At 42.4% G+C, this 18081-nt stretch overlaps 1 protein-coding gene across 1 annotated transcript; it reads right to left on the bottom strand.

Annotated features, from left to right (window-relative positions):
- Positions 1-2167: 2167 nt before the first annotated feature.
- Positions 2168-17460, bottom strand: mri1 (methylthioribose-1-phosphate isomerase 1). The gene is made up of 6 exons (XM_003455759.4): positions 16801-17460; positions 15658-15881; positions 10406-10575; positions 10141-10317; positions 9824-10048; positions 2168-7477 (listed from the first exon to the last, which is right to left on the bottom strand). Exons 1-6 carry the CDS (start codon positions 16930-16932, stop codon positions 7344-7346), a joined length of 1062 nt encoding a protein of 353 aa, XP_003455807.1. The 5' UTR covers positions 16933-17460; the 3' UTR covers positions 2168-7343.
- Between the last annotated feature and the right edge of the window lie 621 nt (positions 17461-18081).

Below are 18081 nucleotides of genomic sequence, written 5' to 3' on the forward strand. Positions count from 1 at the left end.
CTTTGTTGTGGCAGAAGGGACCAACACAACCACAGTGACTGACTTGTGACAAATGCTGGTTGAACAGCGTGTGGCTGGCTGGCCATACACTCATCCACTTATTCCATTTCAAGGTTGTGGTGGAGATGGAGCTTATCCCAGGTGACACTGAGGGGGGGAAAAAAAAAAAAGGTAGCACATACTGGACAGGTTGCCAGGCCCTCACAGCTAACACAAAGAAAAGAGGACCATAGTCTGTTCAGTCCACATCTACAGACGGTTTAGAATCACCAGTTAACTTAAACTCTGGAAAACCAGAGTTTGAACATAGACGTCTTGCTGTAAGGTGGAATTGTTAACTCCTGTCCCTTTAGGACTGCCATCCCAGCAATTTTATCCCATGAGACAGCTATTTAAAGTTAAAAAAAAAAAAAAAAAAAAGTCCCCCAGTCTGCCAAATTTCACAAAACAATCTGCAGAAAAATCCTGCAGCCACTGGTGTCACTGGCGGTGGCAGGCAGAGGGTGTACACATTTGATCTGCATAGGACGCCTGCCAACAAAAAGGCCTCAGTTTCCCAGTGAGCATATGACAAAGACCAAGTATTTGGGAATGAAATGCTCTGGAGAGAGAAATCAAACCCACACATGTTCAAAACAGGAACCTTGTTGTGAGGTGACAGTAGCCCGCTCATCGGCGCCTCTGAGGCCAAAGACTTGGTTACTTTTTACGTCATGTGTCTCATGTATTCACAATTTTGCTCAATAAATGACAAAAAGGCAAATTCTCTTTGTGCATTTTTGCTGTGGTTTACTTCTTTCCTTTATTGATGTGAAAGAGAAATCTCTTAATTTATGACTGCACTTTACAGCATTATATTCATATACGTAAATATAAAAAAAATTAAATTAAAAATTAAAACCCAGTTCAGAACACTTTCCACATGTTACAAAATCAAACCCAGACCAGGTGATTATCAAGAACAACAACAACAACAACATACTTGCACTTAAAGAGGCCATCTGAACAACACTCCTTCCATGGTAAACGCAGACTGCACCAATCGCTTTATAATGCACACACATCTGCTATGATTAATCAAATCAACTTGGAAAGTACGAGACAGGCGGTGCTGGATTTTGGCACCTCATTATTATCCATGTTTTGGCCTTTTTGGAAGGAGAGGACTGCGTTATAACTTTATAAAATACGGCACTATATTGCTGCTGCTTAAAAAGCATTAATCCATAATACGGAAATACAGTACTGTGCAAAAGTCACCCCTCATTTCTTTATATCTTGCTGAGAAATTGGAAATAACTGCACCAATTTATGGAAACATGGTAACAAATATGTAACTATTAGGGGTGCAACGATACACAAAATTCACGGTTCGGTTCGATACTTTGGTGTCACGGTTCGATATTTTTTCGATACAAAAAAATGTTCATGCCTTTTTAATTTGTCATTTATTAAAATTATAAATATATATTTTAACTCAAAAGTACAGTTTTTAAATTTAATGTTGCTGAAACAAGAAAATAATAAAAAAATAAATCTGATCGAGAAATCACTCATCTTTGGAAAAGAGTTTATTACAGAGAAATGGCTCTTTCCAAAATAAAAGCTATACTATACCCTTCTTCTGGGGTATATTCTCAGCAGCATATTAAACATATCAGGTCCCCATAAGGAGAATCATGTGCTAACGGCTGTCTAAATGACGCGGGTAAAGTTTGTAGCATGTGTGCTTGTTGTTTTTGTCTGCTTCCACTTGTCTTTGCACTAGGATGTCCGCGTAAATGTGCAGTCATATTCGTTGTGTTCCCACTAGTGCTGTCAGCGTTAATCTCGTTAAAATAACGTTAACGCCATAACGCGGCAAATCTCCCTTAACAAGTTACCGCAGATCGCCCCGTGAGTGGGGCTGGACGGCGTCAACACGTTAACGAGCTAACTGCGCTAACGCACTAGTTCCCACCAATGTAATTGAGCATTGCCTGACACATCAGACATACTGTTTTACTTTTGTCCATCAGGGTCATACTTCACATGAAAACCAAAATAGTTCCAAACACCAGATCTGAAAGAGGGTGGGGGAAGTTCAGTTTCGGGTAGCGTTGAGCCAGTTGCCATGTTGCAACGAGCTTAGCTTCTGTCTGCTAGCTTGCCCTGCGCTCAGTGGATCTGCGCTCGACTGTGCAGCGTAGGCGGAGTAGTGGAACGCAGATCCACTGAGCTCTCAACACAGACAGCATCGCCAGAAGAAAAGTTGATAAAATAAATTAAAATTTTGTATTGTTCGATACTTATGCGTACCGAACCGAAAGCACTGTATCGAACAGTTCAATACCGATACATGTATTGTTGCACCCCTAGTAAGTATATAAGACAAAAAACACTTTCTGCTGTAGATACTTCTACAGACCGGCCTTTTCTTCTTTTGTCCACTTTCCTCAAATTTTTTTAAGAACTCAGAGCACTCCATGCCGAGATATGCCAAATTTTTGGCTAATAGCTATTCAGGAATCACATTGCTGGGGCAAATATACCATTTTACTATTTTATGTAGCAGCCAATGTCCAAAGAAGAACTTTGAAAGACCTTTAGAAAGCCTACAGAACTATTACTCAAGACCACTTGAAATAAAATTTAAAAAAAATAACAGGAAAATGTGGCTTATTAGAAGTGAAATATAAAGAAATGAGGGATAACTTGAGACATCTGCAAGGTATTGTAATTCAACTGCAACCTAAAATAACAGACTAGCCTGAATCTAGGCTACTTTGGCAAACTAAAAGCACCGCCACAAATTATTTGTCACTTAGCATTCAAGATACAAACATGAGTGAAAATTTTAATCCGTATTTCTTTTTATCAACCTTGTCAATCTGCTCTGCTGCAGGCTGGCGCATTAAGTGCTTGTGTTCATGCATTTCAGTGTTCGAGTCCGTGCAGGCAGACGGAGAGGTAGTGCGTATGGTTGAGGAGGCCTCCCCAGTGTGGTGCTCTAATGGCCTAGTCACTAAGAATCACAATGAAATCATGAAATAAACCAACAAACCACAGCAGAACAGTTATAATCATGACCTACAGACAAACAAAATCTTGTACCTCTTAAACAGAAATGACAGGCGGCGCATCTAACGGGCCATAAAATTGCTACATATGTCAGGAAAATTGTCTAAAATCCCCCCCCCCCAAAAAAAATCATGAAGTCTTTAACTTTACAAAACGAAAGTAATTTTTTTTTAACACTTGCGTGTGACCTACCAGCATCTTTGTGAATTGAGGTTTGATGGGTGAGAGGGGTGATGATTGATGAGGAAGAAAGTGAAGAAATTAGCTTACATTACAGCATTTTTTAAGATATAGACAATAGACACTGTCGTAATTATTGGCGCTAAGCTTTTTTAAAATGATGTTTTCTCAGAACCTCCCTGTGGTCCTGTAGAGTAGTGAAGTTGTGTAGCAGGCAGTCAATGTGTGAGGTGGTGGTGCCTGTGGCCAGACCTCTGACATCTCTCTAATCGAGTCAGTAAATGCATTTACATGCACATTACCATGCTGGTCTAGAGCACTGCTTTTCAACCTTGATGTTAGTCATAACCCTGCGTAATTACAGTATCGAGTTTCCGCTCATTTATGTATCAGCTGAGCCATCTCAGCAGTTTCCGGCCATTTACACAGATACTGACTGACGCATGTAGGAGTACAATCACGTTTCATGTGTGTTTATATGCACACATTTCCCCATTATACGAGTGTGCAGGTAAATCCACTCACTCACAAAAGAGTGGACACACTGTGTGTAGGAGTGGGATAGCATTTTCTGACACAGAGCATAAAAATCAAAACGCTGTCCGTGTTTTTAGGGCGTCTTTAACAAGGTTTGGTTCTTTCTGCACGAGGCAGAAATGTTTGAACAGACATAAAACATGCCACCAACAGGCAAGTCTGAGATTTCAACATGCCATCAGGCTTTGTATTTTTAAATGAAACAAAAATGTTACCTTCCAATTGCTATGGCAGAGTTTTAGGTAATATACAAGGAAAACCACAAAACAAAAAACCAGCCTGCGATGCAGTGCAAGCAGTGAATTTTGAAAATCATATTTTCCTTCAGGAATTTCTGCTACTTTTCACAATCTGAAGTATGTGCAAAGGACTCCTCTGCACATCTGCAGAGGAGCCATTAGGCCTGTGATCGAACAAAGACATCTAGATCTAATAAAGCCTGAAAACAGAGTGAAGAGATGGTTCAGAGGTCTAGTTTCCTCTGAGAGCACTTGAATTACAATATGCTGAAAGGTTATTAAAGGATTTTTTGTCTAATAACCACAAAAAAATATTACTGCCTACCTCAGCCTTTAAGCACCCTGGCAACACGATATGAACTCTGTTGAAGGACGGAGCGAGGGGATTACTGCATTACATCAGTAAGCTACAATCAGGCTGCACCTGTAAGGCAGCAAACAGTGCGGACCTGGTGACTTTCAGTAAATGATTAGGTGTCACCACGCAGATAAGAGACGTCTGGGATGTTTCTACGAAGCCTCTCGCAACCACAAATGCACCGTAAGCTCACAGGCCAGGTGGCAAAAATTCAGTGCATTCAAATCACACACAAAACCCTGCGATGCAAGACCTCAAACACAGGCTTGCATCAATCAATCTGCCTAACGATCCTGCATTTATCAGTTAGTAATTTAGCAAATAACTTGAAGGTGACTTCAAGTTATCCAAAGATTGGTTGTAAAATTTCAACTAGTATTTTGTGTGAAAATACTTTATTTTCTGTTATAAATTCACACATATTGTTACAATGCTGGATGCTCATAAAGGGATTTCTTAAAGGGAGAGTGGTCTTCCATGGACAGGAGCTAAAATGGCTTGTTTCAGATGGCATGAACTGGAGGATAAATAGAATAAACAAGAACTATTTTGAACTGTGAATCATGCAAATCTACTCTACTAGAGCCCAAGAATAAAAATATGGATCTGGAAAAAAGCATAATAGGTTCCCTTTAAACAACTGCTATATTGTTAAGATATTCATTCTTTTCCTGTACAAATAGTTTCAGCACTAGACGAGTCTGGCATTTCCTACTATTATGAAATTCATTTTTCCTTTATAGTCCTGTTCTTTCATCAGGATAGAGAAAAGAAAGTCAGGGGCCAGAAATGTCAAACAATAACTTCTGAGAAAAAAACAAAACAAAACCTTTGTGTACTTCTTGATATCGACCTGCTTTCAGTCGCTCACGGCACAGATTTCGGCGAGTCGTGAGCTTGTCTGGGAGTCGATCTTTGTAAAACACATTTCAGTTTATGAGGAGGGATTAGTCCAAGCGGTCGAAACACATTCGAAGGTGAGCGCAAAGGCAAGAAGTGGCTGAGTGTCTGACGTCCGGCCCCAAACGAAAACAACATTTATACGACTTAAATGTTACATTCTCATTGGTGGTGGCGTAAAAGTACGTAACGCAGAAGATGCCCTCCATCATAAACGAGTGGTTCACACCCCCACAAAAAGAGACAGTCAGCTCCTGCTCACCCCCACATTAAATTTGTGACAGTCTCTCAGGTTTGTATGGCCCAACTAGTTAGTCTGAAATCTAAGACTTAACCTTTAGACTAAGTTTTGTGTCTCTGACACTTTGAAACGCCAGCATGATGTCAATACTGGAGGGCTTTAAAACTGCAATGATTTGTTTTCCACACTTTAGTGGCAAAACAAACTAACAACACACAAAGTAACAGAGATATTAAAAGAGTATTTTGGTATTTATTTGGCAGTTAAGAGCAGCTTGACATAAAGGCAGAGATGTGGGTGTATGACACGCAACAAAGGACTGAACACTGGAGATTTCACTCACATGGTTTGGAATATAATCATTAGGCTGCTTAAGCCAATGTTAAAACAAGCCATCAAGGCGGATGTGTTAGCAAAGCAGTTTGTTATGATGACACTCTGTGGTCACAGAGCAACCTAACCATTAACTTGGAGTCAAATCAAAGCAACCATCTCTTTCTTCTACTTGTCAGCTGTGTTTGTCTGCTGCGTCACGCAGAGCAGGAAGTGTGAGAGTAAAAATCCTTTTTTGTGGAGCTTTTCGTGTGTTGAGGCTGATGTCGTTAAACGCACCATCTGGAGAGAGATTCGTTTCTAAGCAGGAAAGCTGACATCAAAAAATTATTTTAAAAGTCTCGACTGATGTGCACACAAGCCAATAACTAAACCTTCATTTTGAAGCAAACTACTCCTTTAACTCCTATTTTTTGTAATGATTCTTCCCTACAGAGAAGCGTGACAGGCAGCCCAAAGTGCTGACCAGCCTCCAAACTCCCCGGATCTCAATCTGATCGAGCGGCCACGGGATGCATCAGAAAGAGACCGATCTGGACCCGTTTCTGCAGGTGGTTTTAATGCTGTGGCTGATCAGTTTATACAAGTCTATTATGAGAGTACATGTGTGGTATGATACAGTATAACTGGGAAGAGCAAGACGCAAATAAGGAGTGAGGTATAAAAGCAGCCATGTGACGTTAAAGGCTTCAGCTGACTAGCGTGACCGATCGTTCCAATTATTTTGACACACGGGTTAAAAAGTGAGAAACACAATTCTTCCATATTAAGACTATGAGCTAAAAATTTGAATTTGTCTATTACAAAAAAGTTCCTACACTGAGCAAAAGACATGAAATGTTAATATAACATTTTTAGATGGGAAATGTATTTTTTACATAACCGCTTATTTGGATGAAAAAGCGGCGCGTTTCACGAGCAGGGGTTAGTTTCTACATATGTACACACTACCAGCAAGGATATATATATTTACAAGTAGGTAGCAGCATTTTAGAAACCACGACTTGTTTCAATTTAAAGAACCAGTCGTGCTATTTAGACTTTCGTTTTATTATTTAAGTTGTTAAAATGTGACTTTTAGGTCTCATTTAGGTTTGTTTGCCAAATTGAATTTCTGGGTTCGAGTCCAGCTGAGCTTTTTTTTGTTGGTACAGAAGCCATTTGGAAAGAGAGAGAGGCGGAAAGAGACAATGACAGATGCGATGGAAAGCTTTGGAGGTGAAAGGCAAAGACAGAACAGGGATTTAAAAGAAAGGGGAGACTGCACGTGTGTGGCTACTCGACTCCCTGCAGTGAGACTATGTAGCTGTGTATGTGGAAAAGTGACAAGATTTTTTTCTCCTGTGTGCACCACTGAATGCAACAGTGACTGTGTATTGAACAAAATTCAATTAGAAATACAACTGTGCGTTATCTGTGATGATGAGAAAGTGTCTCTTAGTGTGACGTAAACGTGCAGTGGTGCACACGGACCAGCAGGAGGAGCCGAGTGGCTCTAGAGGGCAGTGAGGCGGCCGGTGAGTGCCGCCTGGAGCTCAGAGGGGAGGAAGACTCCCAGCTCTGTGATGATGCCTCCTGTGATGAGCTGGTGAGGGGTCACGTCGAAGGCCGGGTTCCACACTTCGATACCTGCAGGAAACGGCCGGGAATGAGGGGTCAGTCACACAGCACAATTCACAGGTTATTATAATGCAAGTGCACTAATGTGTAAGTTAGCTGTATTGAATACAATATTGAGAATTAAAACCCAGTTAAATGGTCTGACACTGAGCCCAAAGTGCTCCTTGTCAGTTGTTTAAACACTGATTTAAACAACAAGATGACGATTGATTTAAAAAAAACAAAAACCTATCATCAATATGAATAATCATTTGGTGTGGTCCAATCTGTTGCTGTGATGAAAAAAGTCTCATCATATTGAAGATGTGAAGACTCCTGAGTCAAAAAGAGGCTTGAATTACTTTCAGATTCTATGTCTGATCTAAATGTGCCTTAATGTGAGTTTTCGAACACTGTGTGCACACTTTGAATTAAATTATTATCATTAAATACTGTAAAGCAAAACGGACACCCAAAAAGCTTAAAGTTTGACATCTTTTCCACTCGAAATGACCCAAATCAGTCTTACTTATGTACAAAAACTATAAGTAAGTCATAATAAAACATACTCTTATTTACAGTTGCTGTTACCTGCATTTTTGTCCCGGTCACAACGGAAGCAGAATCATTTTAAAAATGTAATTTTGTGTTAGGTTTTCCGTCTTTTCCGGTTAATACAAACTGAAAGTGGGTAAGCGATGACTGAGTGGACGCTGGCGAATACAACAACTGCCCCCTTGTTTTTAAACTAAACATCATGGTTTTAAGTGATACATGTTCATATTTCTCAGTACACTGGATTAAAATGGAGGCGGTGCTCTATATTTACCTGTCGCCAGGGTAAATCATGGTATCAGAGCTCCACTGATGATAGCTTTCCTTCCCTAATCGCGCTACACTCAGGGTGAACATACTCAGAGTTGATTTAACTAAGTCTGATCAGCCTTTCTGGAACTGGATATTCAGAGTCTCCCACAGTTAGACTCAAGGTTTGTTGAACTTGCTTTCTGGCTCAGGTGTATAATCCCTCAAACAGCAGCAGGATTACACCCCACACTGCTCCGCTTACTGTGGTAAAGGAATGCGTAACGAGTGCAACAGTCTGGTTCTAGTACACCAAAACCTTAACTAAAGGTTAATTCATAATTATTAAAGTCTGTGGGGAAAGTTAAAGAGTGGAAAAACTAATGTGCAAGCACACATCCTCGTCCCCGGGGGCCTGTGTACTCATTAATTCAGCATAATTACTGTGATGTCACTGGGTACAGAGAGATTAAATGACTCAACTAAGCTCTCACAAACTCAACTAAAATACATTTTCAATGTTTGATCTGACAGACTCAGACTCAGGTCCATCTCACTGTGGCCTCTGCCATTTTTTTTAGCTTTTTTCTTTTCTTTTTTAGCTTTTTTCTTTTACATTTTTCAGCAGTGAAGAAGAGTCAGGAAGGAGGGCGAGAGAGAGAGAGAGAGAGCTGCAAGTTGGATTCAAACCTGGGTTTCAGCCATAATGGTATATGAGCACAGTTGTTTTGTAAGCAATGTGGTTCAGTAGGGCTGCTCTGGGCACTTCAAAGTGCATAGCATTAATATGTTTACTGATAATCCAGGCTTTAGTTTGCCCTCACACATTTCCACTGTGTTTCTGTCCAAGCACAGGCCATTTCCACACATGAACTTTGGCCAGCTTTGCACAGCTGTTCTTTCTGTAATGCAGCACAGAGCAGAAAACAGTCTGCTTCAGATGCATGCGGTTCAGCTGAAAGGAGCTCCCCATGTAGAGGCAGCCAGACACATGACACCCACTCACTAGCACTGAATGCGCCGGACTGTTAGCTCCATAATTTGTTCAGCAGCACATGACATCACACAGACTGTACTGGGGAGCTGGGAGGTTAAAAACCAGTTAAAGTCCCACATGAATGCATCTGACATTTGCGGTCTCACGTACACCTCTGTGGGCGACGTCTGGAAAAGTTCACAGCAGTGGTGCATGTGTGAAAACGACTCTCTTCTGTTATCTCTATCATGCCACTGACTAATAAAGACGCATAAATGGCCTGCAAGATAGTTCAAGAAAGAAAACCTGGCGAGAAAATAAAAAGGAATGATGACAGAAGAACTTTGTGTGCACATTAGTGGCCACTGGGCGCCTCTGACCAGGACATATGAGCTAACAGCCTCCTTCACTCTGGCACTTACGTTTCATGTGATGCCAATTTAACTCCGAGTGTGTTCGGTGCTTAAGCCTCCGGGCTGACTTTGGAACTGGGCCAAGCTCATCTCCTCTCCAACCTTGATGCTTTCCTGTCAATACTCTACCGAGCTCGTACTTATTTAAGTGCTCTCTCTGCGCAGACATCCCTCACGCCTTACCTGGGGCAGCGATGGGAACCCCGTTTATAGAAGTGAGTTCCTCGGGGGGGCGCACTTCGATGATGATGTCCCTGCCGCTCTCCAGGCTCAGGTCACACGACGTGCTGGGTGCCGCCACATAGAAAGGTATCCCATGGTGCTTAGCGGCGATGGCCAGCTGGTACGTGCCGACCTTGTTGGCTGTGTCACCGTTAGCAACCACCCTGTCTGCACCCACCACCACAGCTGAGGGAGAAAACAGCAGGAAGGAAGTCTTAAGAAAAAAAACGTAAGGTTTGAGTGAAGTGAAGGCGGCGTGATGGAACACAAACACACACCTGTGATGTCCATCTCCCTCATGGTGAGGGCGGCCATGCTGTCTGTTATAAGCGTGGCAGGGATTCCCTCCGCTACAGCCTCGTACGCCGTCAGTCTGGACCCCTGGTTGTACGGCCTCGTCTCTGTGCAGTACACGCGCTTCAGCCTGCCCAGCGCGTGGAGGCTTCTCACCACGCCTACACACAGACTCATATCAGTTACAGTGCTATAAATATTTCAACAACCACCTTCTTTTCTCATTCAGAGCCAGCGCTCCAGTCTCACCCAGCGCCGTCCCGTATCCAGCTGTGGCCAGTGAGCCGGTGTTGCAGTGTGTGAGGATGGTCACCGAGTCCCTCGGGACGCCAGAAAGGATGTGCTGAGCTCCATAGTTACCGATCTTCCTGTTGTCATTGACGTCACGCTCCAGCATGTCTTCGATCCAGGCAATTACACTGCAGGAGGGGGGCCACAAGAGGTGGGAATTGAGAAGAGGATATATGTCTGCCACTGTGGACTCAATGTGTCCATCATATCTGCAGGAGCAATACGGCTTTGTGTTTCTGTTTGTCATGACTTTGCTTTCTCTGCTTTTCTCATACACATTTCTTCATGCTGTTCCGTCTCTTTTCTGCCATAGCTGTGGCACATCTCCCTCGTTTTCTCTCACTTTCTTACATTATTCTTGCTGCACAGTCTCGATTCCTACCTTGCAGACACTCATTATCAAGTAAACACTTGCACAAGTTTTTTGGAGACTGGCCCACAATTCAACCCACACCAAGTTTAAAGTAACAAAAATCTTCCGTGGTTACCTGCTAGGTCTTTCACTCCACCACTACAGGGTTACTCTTTAGCCCAAGTTGTGCTCAGATGAATGGACGGGTTCTTATATAGAGATTTTCTACTGTACATAAACACTCAGAGCACCTTATACAAACACAATCACTTTTCTATGCTTAAGTGGTTTCTTTTGTAACATTCACAAACATCCACACTCAGAGAGTAACTTGGGGTTAGTACCTTGCCTAAGGATATGTGGCATGCAGGGATCAAACTACTCCTTCCCTTTAGTGGGTGACCTGCTCTACCTGACCAGGTCTCTGAGCTACAGTCACCCCAAGCAATGTGACTCACTGCTTTGTAGTGGAAATCTAACATATTCATTCAACACGTGGGAAGGGAGCTAGTCACCCTTTCAGTTTCCTCAGTCTTTAAAAGGACACTTGGTTTGGACAGGGCTCGAATGACTCATAAGTCAGTGTTCCAAGAGGCTTAACGAACAAACCTCTGAAAACATTCTGGTAAAAAGCGCAAAAAGAGTGAAAAAGCAGCCAATGTCCAAAGAGACTATTTGACTCCTTGAAAGAAAATTATAACGAGCGGGTTGCACAATACCAGCTTAAAGGTCAATTTAAATACCCGTTTAAAAGTTGCCTGTTTTCAACAAATTCCTCTGAGTGGATGTTAACGACTGACATGGCGTTACTTTGATCCCTGACCTAAAAATAGTGACGAAGAGGAGGGCCCCCTTATGTTCAGCCCACTGACACGAAAGTCAGGAAAACATTCAGTCACTGATAAGCTTAGAGGCCTGTGACTGATGAACTGAAACGCTTGCTTCTTAACTGGAACAGTTACCATGAAATGCATGTATTGGTGCAACCGCAGTAAATATCGATTCATGCTTTGGCGCCAGCATTTTCTTCTTTTAACTCTACGTAGCTTTCTGCATAAAATTTAAGCGAATCGCTGCCTTGAGGCCGGGGTTACTGTAAAGTAGATCACTCCCTTCTACCAAAAACAAGTTGCATCATCTGCCCCTGACAGACATTATCCACCAAGACTGAACATTTTCCGTCACCACGAAACACCAATGTCTTTCAAACGTGTTCTTTTCCACTTGTCTGAAAATAAAAATGAATCAAATTTGCTATTCAATCACTATTTAACAAGTGAACTCTGTAAAAATTACCACTTGATAATTTGGTTTTAACACTAATAAGCTGCAAAAATGTATAATATTGATGCTTTCCAATTTTCACTTCACAACTGATCCGATAGCTTCCGCAGCTTCTTCAACAAGACACCTGCAGCTGGTGTTAAATGAGGAAGTGTTACAGCAGCAACTAACTCGGGAGACACCATTCAGGAGGAAAACTGAAGAGCCAAGATGATTTCATGTAACAGAACAAGTTCATACAGAGCAAACAACTGACAAGTTGACAGTAGAGCCTGACCGATACATCGGTGTGGCTGACACTAGCTTTACTTTCTCATTTATTGTTTTTTGTATTCTCATTTAACCCTTCTGAGGTAAAAGAGAAAACTATTTGCGGATATACTCGTATCAACGTTTATGACGACCAATAAATGAAAATGGAAAAAGTAAAGAACAGACAGGAAAAACACCATTCAATCATGTTATGACCAGAGGAAACTCTTTAAAACACGACAACCAGCTGATCCGAACAGTCGGGCTGAGTGTAAACGAGTAATTTGTGATTAGCTGTGACAAAAAAAGATCTTTGCTGAACAGCACCGATATATTAAGACTCATAAATAAGTACACATAAAAAAAGTTAGGTGTGTTTGTTACGCATGTCTGAATTAAGAAAATCTCACCTGATGTCAGATGTCATTAAATATATTGCAATACTCTTTCTGGCATCGTTGTATTATACCCATATTGTATATAGCATTTGTATTCTATTTTATTCGATTGTATATAGTATTTTATTTTATTTCTATTCTATTGTGAACAGTATCTTATTGATATCTTATTCCAGTGTTTTTCTCTAATTTTTCTATGCAACTTTGAACTGTCCACTGCTGTAACAAAACAAATTTCCCACGCATGGGACTAATAAAGGTTATCTTATCTTATATTAATATCGGTCAATATCAATTGGCAATTTTGCTTCTGCATTCAACAGCATAAAGTCTCTGTATCCTTTAGATAAATGAACGTTTTTAAAATGCAAATGTTTTTTTTATTCCTGATGAAACTTTTACAAAGCCGGCTGTTCACAGTTTGAACCCTTTATTCTTTACCAGATGTGCGAATCACAGAGTGAAGGCATGTGTCCACATAGCTCTGCATTTCCAGCAAGTTTACTACTTTATGCAAAACAGGGAAGCCTGAAAATCTTTGAATCATTGTTAGGACTCAAACACCATGTGGCTTATTTCCTGCCTTAAATGTTGGAAAGAAGGTAACTGGACTTCTTTAAGAGTTTCTTTGTTTTTGTTTTGTTGAAGACGTTTTAGAACTGAAGAAACGTCTTGGATAAGAGGGTCTGTCCTGTTTGGAGGCGTTTCTAGGGGGAGTTAACCCAATCTTGGTTACCAGGTCATCGCATGAGCCAAGGTGAGGGGAAAAATGTTTGGGTCATTACCATCATCGTGGCCGACGACTAAAACCTCTGAGATATTGCCCCACCCTGCCATCGTGTGAGCTATTGAGGTCACATAAGGCGAGGTGTGGGTGCGAGTTCAAAATGCCTGGGATTTCAGGATTCCACTGTATGTCATGAGAGCCTACACAGACACATCCATCAATCCATTTTCTGCAACTTATCCCGGACCCGAAGATGGCACTCCACCTTTTTTAGGGTTTGGCGGTGCCAATTCTCATTCCTCACGTGTCACATTCAGCTGGAAAATGCTCCAATGTAAGCTGGAGGTCATCATTTAATGAAAGCAGAAGACCCACAAAAATCAAAATTCTCTCCATAAAAGTTAAATGGCACCTCTAGCAGTGTCCAACTCGAACCATGACTGACTTACTGCGAACAGCATGAACCAAGCTCTCACTGTGTGCCTGTGGATATAACAGCAGGCCACAAACCCCATACCAGTCTGGTGGAAACTACTGAAAATCTGTGAAACTAGTCAATGTCCATCTCAAATAAAGATGACTTCAACAACTGCATGGATTATTTCTCACACCAAATGATTTCAAAAAATACATTTGTCCATTATGAGAAAGTTTTCAGTTAAGCTGCCAAGTTGATTTGGGTTTGAAATCATAAATCAGACCACACAAAGCGTTTCTCCGATCAGGTGTATTTTTTGCACTCTTTATAAGCCTGTAGAAGATCTAGCGCATCTGTCAGTCATCAACTATCTAACTGATTGTCCATCACGTGGCCAATGCTGGGGAACGGAGTAATCTCTCGCGTGACATAACACCAATCCAGGGCAAGTACCGTAACTCATGATACGATCACGGTATGTTGCAGACAATAATAATGTTAACACAGTCCATTAATTCTGTAATACAATCCAAGCAAGATATCCAAGATACAATTAAAACAAATATCCTTAAAAAGGGAAAAAGCTAGAATGTCTTTTTTTCACAGCATTTTTGTGCATGGCTAACAGGATTAACTTGTTAACCCACCTTCATAATGCAAACACCATGATCCAAAAAAATCCAGAAGTGAGCTACTGGTGCTGGTAAGACAGAAAGACAGAAACCCTGGGAGTTTATTTTCCACTTAAAGCATGAAGACAAAGGCCGGTGTGAGAGCCGTTTGCGTAAATGAGGAATGACCTATCCAGCTGTAATTAGGGACTAAAAGTGGATTTACATCAGCTGAACAGATACTGAAAAGATTCACCTGATTATTTACATTTTTTTTGGTTCAACCAGTTTGTTGAGTGCATTTTTGAGTGTAAAAAAGCTCCCCTGCGTGTCCTCCATGCTTTTACGTGGAGTCTTTTACTCCCAAACGCACACACCGTGAAACAGAAAGTTCAGGAGATGAGACTAGCGAGAGTCTCTGCAAACATGTTTACATTAAGTTCTAATTTAAAAATCAAACACGCAAAGTCAACAGACAAACACCAGCCGGCGTTTCACTGTAGCTGCTCCTCACATTCATTTTAAACAGCACAGAAAGTGTGTGCATCTCATATGTCAGCCACATGTGGAGACTCTGACATCAAAGGGAATAATAATAAGAGTGTTGCTTTAATGCATTAACGAAGAAAACATGCTTTAAAAAAATAAAATGAATTTAAAATCACTCTAATCACCAGCAACCCACGAGATCACAGCCCATTGGTCCGTCACCTCAAAGAGAGGGAACTCCTTAAGAGCCCCTGCAAACCTTAAAAGAAACAATGCAGTACAGACATCATCCCCCACTCCTGTTGTGCACTTCATCCTGCTCATCTTTACCGGCACATCGCTGTGTTTTCTGACCCCAAAACACCATCAGTAGACCAGGAAGTAATGTGAAGCTATCATCAAAAATGTGGATCAGCAGCATGCATGTGAATGGCTGCTCAAAACAGCAGAAATGTATCAATTACTCCACAGAGAGGGGTTTTAGGTAGATTAGAAGTTGAGCAACGAGGCAAAGATTTTGGCTGGGATTGATCAGTGTAAGGTGGCCAACAGGTCCCGGGTTAACAGACGTGCAGGACCCGAAGAAGAATACTGTCCGCTATCTGATTAATTAAATGCAACTCCATTTATTTTACAAAACATATCAAACATAACCAACAAACAGCAAATTGTTGTCTACCTTTCTCTGAGCTGCTCAGAGTTCTTCTCCATACTCTCATTCTCTGCAAACTCCATCAGCTCGCGGGCGGCGCGGCCCATGTTGACGGCGGTGGGCCTCGCTGAGGTCAGGTGACACAGAGACTCCCTGATGAAGGTCACAGGGTCGTCACCTCCGGCGCCTGCCCGCAGCTCCACGGCCAAGCTGAGACAGCCAACGATGGCGATGGCCGGAGCCCCGCGCACCTGGAGGAGAGAGCGAAGAGGACAGTAGTCATCATCATCATCATCAGTTTTAAAGAGGATGATCAATGTTTTTCCAGCACAGAGCTGGAAGTGGGTGAACACAGAGCCAAAAGTTGTCACGACAGCTTTGACTAAAATGATCTCATCTCTGTTACTGGAGTCATTTCTCTCACTACCATTAGACTTTATTAACATGACATCACCCCTCTGGTTATGGCACGTTCCTTCACTCTGACACACACACAAAGGATCAAACAAACAGCTAGTGAGTGTGTGTGCAACTCAAAGACAAAAGGTTGAGTGTCTTCTCAGCTCTTATAATAAAAATAATAATGATAATAATAAACACCTTAAAATGCTCCAACTGTTACAGAACTTGAGCGTCTTACATGTATGTGAACACTCAGGTATTTCAGGAATTCAGGTGTGGAGACAAACTGGAGCTGGAGGTGTCACCGAGTGCAGCACAAAACCAAAAAACGCGAACAAAAAACCCCTGGCAAAGGTCATTAATAATTCATCAATAATCTCTCCCAAAGAAAGGAGGAGGAGGAGGAGGAAGAGAGGGGGGAGGCATATTTCATGGCTGGGTGGCTCAGTGAGCGCAGACACCCAGTTTTATCGCGCTTACACATGATGTGAAAACTAAAAATAACGGATGGTTTAAAGGTAGGTGAGACGATGCTGCAGGTAGGTCCAAAGACAAAAATACAGGCCGACGGCAGCGAGCACATGTATGTGTGCCTGCATGCATGCAGCGGTGAGAGCACAAAAGACCCGACACATACAAAACAAAACACAAAAAACCCCCACACATGCATGACGGGAATGAATGCACATGCAGCAGGCGTGCAGGGCAGGCTGGGGGAGCGGGTGAAAGGAGAAGGTTTGGAGAAAGGGGAGAAGAAGAACCCCGTACCTTCATGGACTTGATGGCCTCATAAGCGTCCTGCACCGAGCGGATGTCATCGTAAACGGTCTGGTGTGGCAGCAGCAGCTGGTTGAGGATCTGCAGAGACCCGGTCCGGTAGCGGATCGCTTCCAGCGTCATGACCGAGCAACGAGGCAGGATAGCGGGAAGGGGTGAGGGGGAATAACGCGGATGGACCGGTTGCCGGCGGGTGCGCGCACACGCACTCACTCACTCACTCACTCACTCACACTTCCACACACACATATACACACACTAACACACTCACACACACACTCGTTCTCCCTCTCTGAGCTGATCCACGCTGAAGTGACCGCGGCCTGGCTGTCGGCAGTCCCGTCGCAAAGAGGAGGAAAGTGTAGCGGGAGGATGGGGAGGTGCGGGTGGGACGGAGGAAGGAGAGAAGGTGGTGTGCTGTCTGCTGTATGGGAGGATGAAAGGGAGAGGAGTGAGAGAAGGGCTGGAAACCTTCACACACACACTGACAGACGAGCAGGAAGGCAGACACGGAACCACGTGTTCATCCGAGCAGGAAGCCCTGGCCTCGCTGTCCACGCCCACTAAAGTCTCGCGGGGTTGTCCAATTTCTTTAAGGCTCCCCTCTTATGCCTCTGTGCGCCATCCCTTCCCCCCACCTTTTCCTCTTATTTTTTTCTTTCCCCCCCACCTTTTGTCTGGGGAAATTTCACACTCACGCACGTTATTAGCATAACACCAAAGAACCACAAGCTTCCCCCAACAACAGCAGGCTCCTTCTGCAAAGACAAGTCTATTTTTGTCCCAAGATTTTATTGTTTCTGTCTTCTGGCGACACCTCCTCCCACCAAGCACCGCATGCTCTGTGTGCAGTAATCACTGCAAAAACCAAACCAATATGTTACCGGAGTAGATTTCAGAGGGGGATCCTCTCAACGGGACTGTGGGGGCGATGCCTGTTAAACACAGTGCAGATATATATAAAATCAGGATTATTATAAATGAAAAACGAAAACTGGTTAACTGAAATAAAAATATAAACTGGACTTTTGCTTAAAAGGGAAAACTAACAAAAGTGACCTGTGAAGTTTGATTAAAATAAACACTGCAAAAAACATATAGAAAATGGCTTGAGTCCAACACGCTCAAGTACCGAGTCAGAGTATTTGTTTGTATTGTATCTGTTTCAAGTTGTAAATATAAAATCTAAAAAATTGCCAAAATGCGAAGTACAGTTTACTTAACATAGCTAAGTTAGTGCACAGTACTTAGAATAACTTCATTTTTCTTTTT

The sequence above is a fragment of the Oreochromis niloticus genome, linkage group LG6, assembly GCF_001858045.2.
Source record: "Oreochromis niloticus isolate F11D_XX linkage group LG6, O_niloticus_UMD_NMBU, whole genome shotgun sequence".
NCBI lineage: Eukaryota > Metazoa > Chordata > Actinopteri > Cichliformes > Cichlidae > Oreochromis > Oreochromis niloticus.